The 9,786-nt window shown below is 44.1% G+C and overlaps 2 protein-coding genes across 2 annotated transcripts; both read right to left on the reverse strand.

Moving 5' to 3' along the window:
• Nucleotides 1-4,827: 4,827 nt before the first annotated feature.
• Nucleotides 4,828-5,922, reverse strand: LOC143023155 (uncharacterized). Its single transcript, XM_076181670.1, has one exon. The coding sequence runs from the start codon at nt 5,920-5,922 to the stop codon at nt 4,828-4,830; it is 1,095 nt and encodes a 364-aa protein (XP_076037785.1).
• A 78-nt stretch (nt 5,923-6,000) lies between these two features.
• LOC143023156 (uncharacterized) lies at nt 6,001-7,317 on the reverse strand. Its single transcript, XM_076181671.1, has one exon. It carries the CDS (start codon nt 7,315-7,317, stop codon nt 6,001-6,003), a length of 1,317 nt encoding a protein of 438 aa, XP_076037786.1.
• Nucleotides 7,318-9,786: the final 2,469 nt, after the last annotated feature.

Raw genomic sequence — 9,786 nt, forward strand, 5'->3', positions numbered from 1 at the left:
CATACTCCAATCTTGGTCTTTTCAAAGTGACTAGTATTTTCTTCACCATTTCTTCATCCAGGTATGTAAATGCCACTTTGATTGTTCTTATTAAATGATAAGTTTCTCCAAAAATTTTGTTTATATGTTTCTCAGGTGACATATTATTCATGATAATGACTCCCAGGTCCTTCTCCTTTTCTACTTTTTTAATTTCTTCCTCTCCCAATGTATATGATCCCACTATTCTTTTTTTGCTTCTTCCAAATTCCATTATACTACACTTTTTTAAACAATTTTGTATCGTCTGCAAAGCTCATATAACTTTCAATTCCTTTATCCATATCATTAATATATATAGCAAACATTATTGGGGCCAGAACTGTTCCTTGTGGAACTCCACTAATCACCACTCTCATTTTTCTTTCATGCAAGAAGTCTTCCATCCACTTCAGCAGTTTGTCATGTATTCCTCCTGCAGTTTCTAATTTCTTTAGCAATTTCTTATGTGACACCTTATCGAAAGCTTTTTTCAGGTCTAGAAATGCACAGTCAGTCCATCCATCTCTTATATTACATCTTTTAACCTTGAGTAGAAACACATTAAGTTTGTGATGGATGAACGTCCTTGTCTAAATCCAAATTGCCTTGGATTTAGTACGTTTTTTTTTCCAAATGCCTTACTCATCTAATTTTGATCATTCTTTCACAAATTTTAGCTATCGTTTGTACTTTGTACTTTGTCTATAGTTAGTAGGTTCTTCCTTGTTTCCTCCTTTTTATACTGGTACTATATTTGCTCTTTTCCAATCTTCTGGAACTTTTCCTTTTTTCAATGAACTGTTTATTAGACTATGCATTTTGTCTGTTAGTTCATTCCTGCATTCTCTCAAAATCCAGTTTGCCATTTCATCTGGCCCATACGATTTTCTGACATCGAGATTACTCAAGTGATTCATTATTTCTTTCCTTGTTACTTCTATCTCTTTCATAGGGGGACTTTCTCCTCCCACTCGACATCTTTAAGTTGTATGTTCTCCCTCATAAACACCAATTTAAAATGTTTGTTTGTAATTTCTGCCATTTCTATTTCCTCTGTGTATTCAACTCCTTGTCGTAGTTTCTCTAATTCTTGTTTGTTTTTCAGTTTGTTGTTTACAAATCTGTAAAATAGATTTGGTTGATCTTTACATTTTTCTATGACCTCTTTTTTGTATTTTCTCTTTTGTTCTCTGCACACTTGTACATATTCATTCCTATAATTAGTATATATTTTCCATTTTTCAGGTCTTTTGTCTTTCCTCCATTTTATCCAAGCTTTATCCCTTTTGTCTTTTAACTCCCTACATCTTTTGTTTTACCAACACTTTACATATCCTTTTTCTTGTTTTTGTCTTGGAACATACTTTTCCACTCCTTTATAAATTTTTGTCAAAATATTCCATTTCCTCCTTGTGTATCCTTTCCCAGTCTGCTTTTTGAAAGGATTCTCTTATTTTATCAAGATTTGTTTTTCCATACATCAATCTTCCTTTTCTATATTGTTAATTTTTTTCCCTGTATTTTTCCTCATTTAGTTCCAGTTCAACCAATATGTGGTCATTTTTACTTATTGGTGTCTTATGTTCAATCTTGTCCACTATTTCAGGTTCTGATGCGATTATTGGGTCCAGTCTTGATGGTTCTTCCTCATTTCTATACCTAGTATTCTCTTGTATCCATTGCATCATTGTATGTTCTACAATCATATCAAGTAGTACATGTCCTCATAGGTCGTCTCCACCCTTCACTGTCATCTCTTCCCAGCAGATTTCTTTACAATTAAAGTTACCCATTATAACTTTTCTTCCTCCATCTTCCATTATCTCATTTAGTGTTATCCTTGTGTCTTTTAACATATTTTTGGGTTCTCTCTCTTTCCATGAAGCCGTTTTAGGAGGCACATAATTTACTACAAACTTCCTGCTCTTCCCATCCCTGTCCTCCACTTCCATCATAATCATCTCTATTCTGTCCATATGTGACATTCCTCACATTTATATCCTTTTTAGTCAGGAACATAATACAACCCCTTTGTTTTACCTCTCTGTTTCTAATCCAATAATTGTATGCACTATGTCCTACAGTGTTGGGTGGTAGTGGACCTTTCAATTTTGTCTCTACAATTCCCATTATGTCTGGTTCTTTTTCCTTCAGGTAATCAGTTCGTTCAAGCCTGTTATTAAGCCATCTATATTTGTGTAAGACAATTTTAATTTTTTGCTACTTCCATCGTGTTTTCTGTTTCCCTTCTGTTTTTCTCTGCTATAAACCAATTCCTCACTTTCATATCCATTACTCTCCAATAGAATTTCTTTTTGTCTGACTGTTTTTTTCTCTTTTTTTCCCATAGCTTCTAGTCTTGTTTGTTTTCTCCTCTCTTTCCTCTTTATTCATCTTTTTATCCATACCTGTTTATACTGATCACTTTTTGCTAGTTTTCCTGTTTTTACAAAGATATTCTCTCCTGTCGTTTGTGACCAGAATTTAACATTGATTGGTCTGGTCTTATCTGTATTGTATTTCCCTATTCTATATATTTCTTCAATTTCTTTCCCTGTTTCTTGTTCATCCTCTTGAACTACTTCTAATATCTTGTTTGCCTTTTCCTTCTCTTTTACTCTTGTAGTCCTATTTGGATTATGCTTCACTTCCATCCCTAATATGATTATACATTTTTTTATCCACGAAGTTTCTTACTATATTCTCCTTCTCCCTCATCACTTTAGTAACTTTGTCCTTAGTTTGTTCTTTCATCTGTTGTTTCACTATATCTCTAAATTCAATTTTGTTGTTCTCTTGGACTTTTCTCCAACCCTGTACCTCTTTTGCTCTGGACTCTTTATTCTTCTTCTTTAATTCCTCATTCTCATCCTTTACTTCTCTTAACTATCTTTTTAATTCTTCTATTTCTTTATTTAGGCTTTGGTTTTTCTTTAGTTCTTCCAATTTATCAACTCTTTGTGTAATCCGTGTAAGTTGGCTGAATCTAACCTCCCATTGTTTGTTCGGGGGAGGTTGTCATCCCCTCATTAAATCCATGGAAATGAATATCTCCACCTTCTATTGTGTTGTTCTTATCTATATTTCTAATTTTAATGCCTTTACTGATATTTTCGACTTCACCTGCGTCGTCTGCAGCCCTTTTGTTTACATTCCTTCTGGCGTCAGGGGGAGCCTGTTCGTCTCCTTCGTTATTTTCTTTCATTTTCCTCAGTAATCACTCCCATTCTCCTTTTTCTTCACCTGCCCACTACACCACGAGGTTTCCCCTTCCCTATTGATACAACACAGGTACTCCCTCGTCATTCAAATCTACGAACATTTCGTTTTTTCCAGAGTTCCAATCGTCGCCGTCTCTCTGCCGATCGTGTTTGTGTGTACATAGAGGTATTCTCTGTCAGATCAACAATTGGCTAACACCCTCATTTCTCCGATTTTGCTAAAGTTTTGTTTATAGGTAGTTTTAGTCTAAATACACTTATGAAATTTTAAGGTCGATCGGAACAACTGTTCAGGAAATATGACTTCAGATATTTTGAGGTCATATGAGAGGTCACTAACATATGGTGACCAATAACTAGGGTAATAAAACTCATAGTTATAGAAATGTATGTATATTTGGGGCACATGAAGAATTGTCACCCCAGAATGCCCACATGAAGAATCGTCACCCCATGAGATCCCACCTGAAGAACTGTCACCCCATACGCCGAATATTAACAGTGGAATAAAGATTAGGTTACGTTATGTTAGGTTAGGTTAAGTTATTTTACGTTAGGTTAGATTAGGTTATGGTACGTCAGGTCAAGTTAGGTTAGGTTGAATGTAGGTTATGATTATTATCATGAACTTATACAAACGAAGAATCGTAAACCCAGGATGGCCCACATGAAGAATTGTCACCCTATAGAAGTCTGGGGTGACAATTATTCATGCAATCATATTTAAAATAAGAAAAAGACAAGGAATCCAAATATCAAGAGTTAGAACTTTAGGTTGAAAAAAAAAATCCACTTTAGCAAAAATTTGAGGCCGAGATTTGACTCCTGGGGTACCAAAATTTGAATATATATATATATATATATATATATATATATATATATATATATATATATATATATATATATATATACATATATATATATATATATATATGATGTAAGTGGAATAGGAAACACAGGAGTCTTAGCCTTGAGTTTATTCCTGACTAGTTTCGCAGGTATGCTTTTTCCTATTCCGCTTACATAAACCTATCAGAATGTCTCAATATATATATAGATAGATAGATAGATAGATATATATATATATATATATATATATATATATATATATATATGTATGAGAAAAATGAAGGCATAAGCTTTGGCTATTAGAATCAGTAAAAAAAAAAGAGTTGTTTATATTAGTATTTGTGATTCAAAAGTACTTGTGCGTCGATGACGTCGGTTCTTCGGTTTCGGTCGCTCCTGGGTGGGCCCTTACATTCGTTTGTGGCACACTCTCCACTTCTCTAGCCTAATTCCCTACCTCCTAACCATTAATGCTAGCTTACCATAACCCCCTTTCCGGGTACTGTACACTCCACTCACACTCGCATTCACCCCACCACCCACGCACGGTCCTTGTTCGGCACTGCGCCACCCAAGCCAACGTGAGGCCATCCCCCCACATTAGGGTGGGAAGGGGGATACCAGCGCCCGTGCCCTTTGACCCCCTCTCCCCCCCCCCGAAAGAGGGGGAGGGGGTGCCAACCGTCCGTCCCCGTCCGCGCCATACACTCCCCCCCCCCTTGATCTAGAGATCAACCTACTCCTCGTCTTCTCCTTCCTCTACATCGTAGTCCTGTAGCCACCTTGGCGGGCGTCTTTCGCGCTGGGGTCTCTGAGACACCCCATCCTCTTCTGTTGTCGCCCCGTGGCCTTCCTCCTCATCTTCTCCTTCACTCACTACCTGCCGTATATCCAAGATATGTCGTGGCACTCCCTCAACAGAAACATTGTTCCGGGAGTTCACCTCCGTCACTGTCCCTCTCGTCCACTGTGACGTGCACTTCCTGTCCCTTGGTCTCACCCATACCTCCTCCCCCACCTGCACTGAGGCGGGGCCTTCTTCGGCATTAGCCGGCAGTTTCGGTCCCTGCAGCGGATGCCGCCAATCATATTTGAACACAGGCTTTTGCGGAACCGAGCGGTCGTCTTGGCCTGATCTGGGGGAGATATTATACCAGAAAACTGCCTCCGTCGGCGGTATTCGCGCCCTCTCAGCTATGGCCTTAATTGTACGATGGTGTCGTTCTACTATCCCATTTCCGCTCGGCCGGTACGCTGCCCGGAAGAAGCGTCTTGTGTTCCACTTGTCCAATGTACCTTTCAGTGCCTCCGACCGAAACGCCGTGCCGTTGTCCATCAGGACTTCATCCACTGGGCCCCGCTCCAAAAATACCTCGTTCATCACCCGCGCAATCTCTTCTCCAGTCTCCGCCTTCAGTTCTCGCCAAATGCCGAACCGCCCTGGGCCGCAGTCGACCATCGATAAGTATCTGGTGCCTTGATAGTGGGTTACGTCAATTGCCAGCCGCCCCCAGTTCTCTTCCACGCAGAGCTCCCCCTCTGAATGCGGTCTGGGGGCTGGGTTTATGGACTGACAGCGGGCACACGCCCTCACCGCATGCCGCACTTCTTCCCTTGATATGTTCGGGTTAACCTTCCTTGCCAGGAACAATGACCTATCGACCCCTAGATGATGCGTTTCGTGTAACTCTTTCGCACGAAAGGACACAGCGGCGCACATCTCGAGCTTCTCTTCCTGTTCTTCCTTCGCTTTCAGCCAGCTCTTCTTTACTCTGGTAAGCGCGTCCGCTTTGTTCGCCTCCGAGGATACCTTCCTCACCCTTATCTTCATGCCGAACTCGTCGATTAACTCTCTCAGGATCCCGAGGCGGCGCTTCACCAGGATCTCTGCAGCTCCTTTCGTGCGTACTTACTTTTCAGCCGTCAGCACCGAGTTCATCCACCCCGCTACCGTGGCTGAGTCCGTCCTGATCTCGATCTCACGCAGCCCCCATTTCAGCGCCAAATTTGTTCCTTTTATGACCGCGTCCAACTCTGACACGTTAATATGGTGGTAGTCGTCCTTCTTCCGCTGCCACGCTCCATCTTCGACTATCACGTTCCCTATCTCCAAGACGGCGCCGGTTGCGATACTACTCGCGTCGCACCATACTACGCCATGGCTCTGCTGGGGCGCATTCCACTGTCCTCTCACAGGATCATCGTGCATCGTCCTCTGGACAACGTCGCGTATCATGGTTAGCGTGTCCTCATCAACCTTCTCTCCCCAATCTTTCGATCCCACCCTCCTCTTAATGTAGCTACATGCCGTACGAAGCCATCCGGCGATCGGGTAGTGGCCCACTAATTTGCCGCAAAGGGAGAAAAGTTCTCGTTTACACATTTCGTCCGTCACCTTCGGGATCTCGTTCCCTCGCTTGAACATCAGCGTTCCTGCCGCGTTCCTTTCCAGTCGCAGTCCCAACACCGCTCCTCCCTCCAACGGCTCCGGTTCCTTAGCTGTCAATCCGTACCGAGCCAGATGTTCCACCACGTTCGACGTTGATACTATGCCATCGTCCACCAGTATGTCGTCGAGGTACGAGTCAGTGCCCTTCTTCATCGCTTCAGTCTTCTCCAGTACCGTCTTCAGGATTCTCGTCATGATCCTCGGGGCCGAGCTGAGCCCAAAACCTAGTCTGGTCAAGCAGTAAATTCTCCCTTTGTATTTTACTAGCTGGTACTTCCATAGCTTCTTAGTCACGTGAATTTGCAAGTAAGCCGCCCGCAAGTCTACAACGGCGGACGCCTCCCTCCTTCGGCGCCACCTGCGTAGGGTCTCACTACATACATCTACAAAATCGTCGCCAGTATGACACTTCACGAACTGGTTCAGCTCTCGGAAGTCCAGCACCGGTCGTACCTTTCTCTTGGTTGGCTGCACCACTGCCATCAAGGGCAGGATTCCGCCCTCCACTGGTTCCTCCCAGGGACTCAAGATTCCCTCCTCGATCCATCGCTCCACTTCGAGGTCAAAGTCCTCCCTCACCCCCTCTTTGAGGGTCCGTGTGTAGCAGTCGACTTTGTTCTTCAAGACGGGCGAGCTTTCCTTCAGATACCACTCTACTTCCCACTTCCGGCCGTCAAATTCTGCCCGGAAGTCCTCGTCCTCAATCGTGCACGGCGTCGCCCTCTCCCCAGGGTCGAGCTTCGGGCCAGCACCGCCCTCCGCGGCTCCCATTGCCATTCCTACGTCCTCACCCGGCCTCGGTCGGTTCTTCATCCTCTCTTCCGAGTCCTGCCTCATTCCAATCCGTACGAGCCCACCGATGAACGTGACTTCTCCAAGCTGGGTAATTCCGTCCATTCCCAGCACCACGTCAATTCCCTCCATAATCGTTCTAATGACGAGCACTCTTAGTCGTATCGGGATACCCTCCACTATCATTTCAATTTCCTGGTCGCCATCGCATATCGTCTCTCTCCCGTCGACTGTCGTCAGGGCCACATCTCCCCTTCTGAACTCTTGAACTATATCGGTCCTCACAATCGTGGTTGAACAGCCAGAGTCTATCAGCGCCCTCGCGCGTCTCCCTCTCACCCAAATATCCACGATCGGCATACAACTGAACGGTGTCCTTACATGTCCTCGGCGGCCCCTCGCATAGTGGCCGCCGATGTCCCGTTTCCCTGACTGCAATTTCGGGCCATGTGCCCTGGCTGATTGCACGAGTAACAGATAAGCTCTACCTCCTTACAGTCCCTTGCCAGGTGACCCAGTCTCCGGCACTCGTAACAACGGACCCTCGACAGCCCGCGCCATCTGTTGTAGTCACCCCCGAGCTCACCCGTTCTCCCTTCTCGGTCAGTGGCCACTGTTCTCGCCCGCGCGCCCTCTCCCGCCGAGGGCACTCTCCTTTGTGTCTGTTCGTTGGCCACAGCCACCATCGGCCCTTCATCCTTAGCCTTAGTCAGGAGCCTGGCGCGGGCTATAAGTTTGCTCATGTCTGCCTTTGCTGCATTTTCCATTGCCTGCAGCCCAGTCGATATGTAATCCGGAAACCCATTCACGAAAGCCATTCTCACTACCATCTCCAGGGAGTTGCCTTCGAGATTTATCAGGCCTGCCAATCGCCTAATGTCATTTGCGAACACGTCAACCTGTTCTCCCGTCCACCGCATTCGCCGTAGTTTGCAGTACGCTTCAAAGGGACTCTCGCCAAAAACTTCCTGTAACCTCTCCTTCACCTTTTCCACTTGTGATCTTCGGTTGCCATCTCCATGTAGACGGATAAAGCCACGCCCTCTAAATTTAGCGCGATGTAACTCGCCACATCCTTTACTCCCGTTAGCCGCGCGACCAAGGCTGCCTTTGTTAGCCACACGGAGACATCTCCTGTCCCGTCAAACGGCCTTAAGGTGACACTATTCATCTTGAACGGTTCGTTTCCACTCTCAGGTGCGGACATTGACGGCCCGTTTCCACTTACGGGTGCAGTCATTTTTGCGGTGCCTAGATAGCTTGTGATTCAAAAGTACTTGTGCGTCGATGACGTCGGTTCTTCGGTTTCGGTCGCTCCTGGGTGGGCCCTTACATTCGTTTGTGGCACACTCTCCACTTCTCTAGCCTAATTCCCTACCTCCTAACCATTAATGCTAGCTTACCATATCCCCCTTTCCGGGTACTGTACACTCCACTCACACTCGCATTCACCCCACCACCCACGCACGGTCCTTGTTCGGCACTGCCCCACCCAAGCCAAAGTGAGGCCATCCCCCCACATTCGGGTGGGAAGGGGGATACCAGCGCTCGTGCCCTTTGACCCCCTCTCCCCCCCCCCCAGAAAGAGGGGGAGGGGGTGCCAACCGTCCGTCCCCGTCCGCGCCATACTCACTCACGCTCACACCACAGTATTCTTCATATAATTAACACACAAGTGAGTGCCATATTTATTCACTGTCCATCAACTGTACATATTTTTCACAATTAAGCTCCTAATCGAATTACCTTTATTTTAATAATAATAAAAAAAACTATAAGTCAACACCATGTATACAAAAGCATAGGCATATTACAACAAACATAAATTAGGTTTGCATAAAATTGTATTGGAAACACTTTTGGCATGTTCAATACTTTCATGAATTTTTTTCTGAAGAAAAATTTAGATAATTCAACTGCCTCCTCTTAGTCTAGGAGAACTCATGACAGATAATATATTATAACCTGGCACTGAACATGAATCTTTATTTGATAGAGACTGATATGCACTTGCTCCTGAAGACCCAGATGGATGTAAAAAGTTTACTGTATAATCATCAAATTCATCATAATATTCCTCCACAACTCCAATCCAGATTTAACTATCATAAATACAACTAACATACTCTCCTGGTTTGACACATTTAACGTTATAAACCTGTAATTGGGAAAGGTGATTTACTTGTTCTCCATAGAAATCCCGTTCCTGTGGTTGCTCCTGGGTCAGTCCTTAATCCTCCCTGAATACACACGGCACGGTTCCTATGCTAATTTTCCTACCGTCTAAATTCTAACACCTTCATTCACACAAGAGGATCTAATAAAATGGGATAGTAGAAATACAAGAGGACACGGAAAGAAAATAAAGAAAGACAGTTATAGAAGGGACCTGAAAACGAGCAGCTTTCCCCACAGAGTAATAGATCTCTGGAACAAGTTGGACGAAAAAGTGGT

The sequence above is a fragment of the Oratosquilla oratoria genome, unplaced genomic scaffold (genome assembly GCF_046742065.1).
Source record: "Oratosquilla oratoria isolate Oo_2021 unplaced genomic scaffold, ASM4674206v1 SCAFFOLD45, whole genome shotgun sequence".
In the NCBI taxonomy this organism is placed as follows: Eukaryota; Metazoa; Arthropoda; class Malacostraca; order Stomatopoda; family Squillidae; genus Oratosquilla; species Oratosquilla oratoria.

What these genes read in the sequence shown, in the direction of transcription:
- LOC143023155 (XM_076181670.1), bottom strand. Translation starts at nt 5,922, where the DNA reads ATGAAGATAAGGGTGAGGAAGGTATCCTCGGAGGCGAACAAAGCGGAC.
- LOC143023156 (XM_076181671.1), bottom strand. Translation starts at nt 7,317, where the DNA reads ATGGCAATGGGAGCCGCGGAGGGCGGTGCTGGCCCGAAGCTCGACCCT.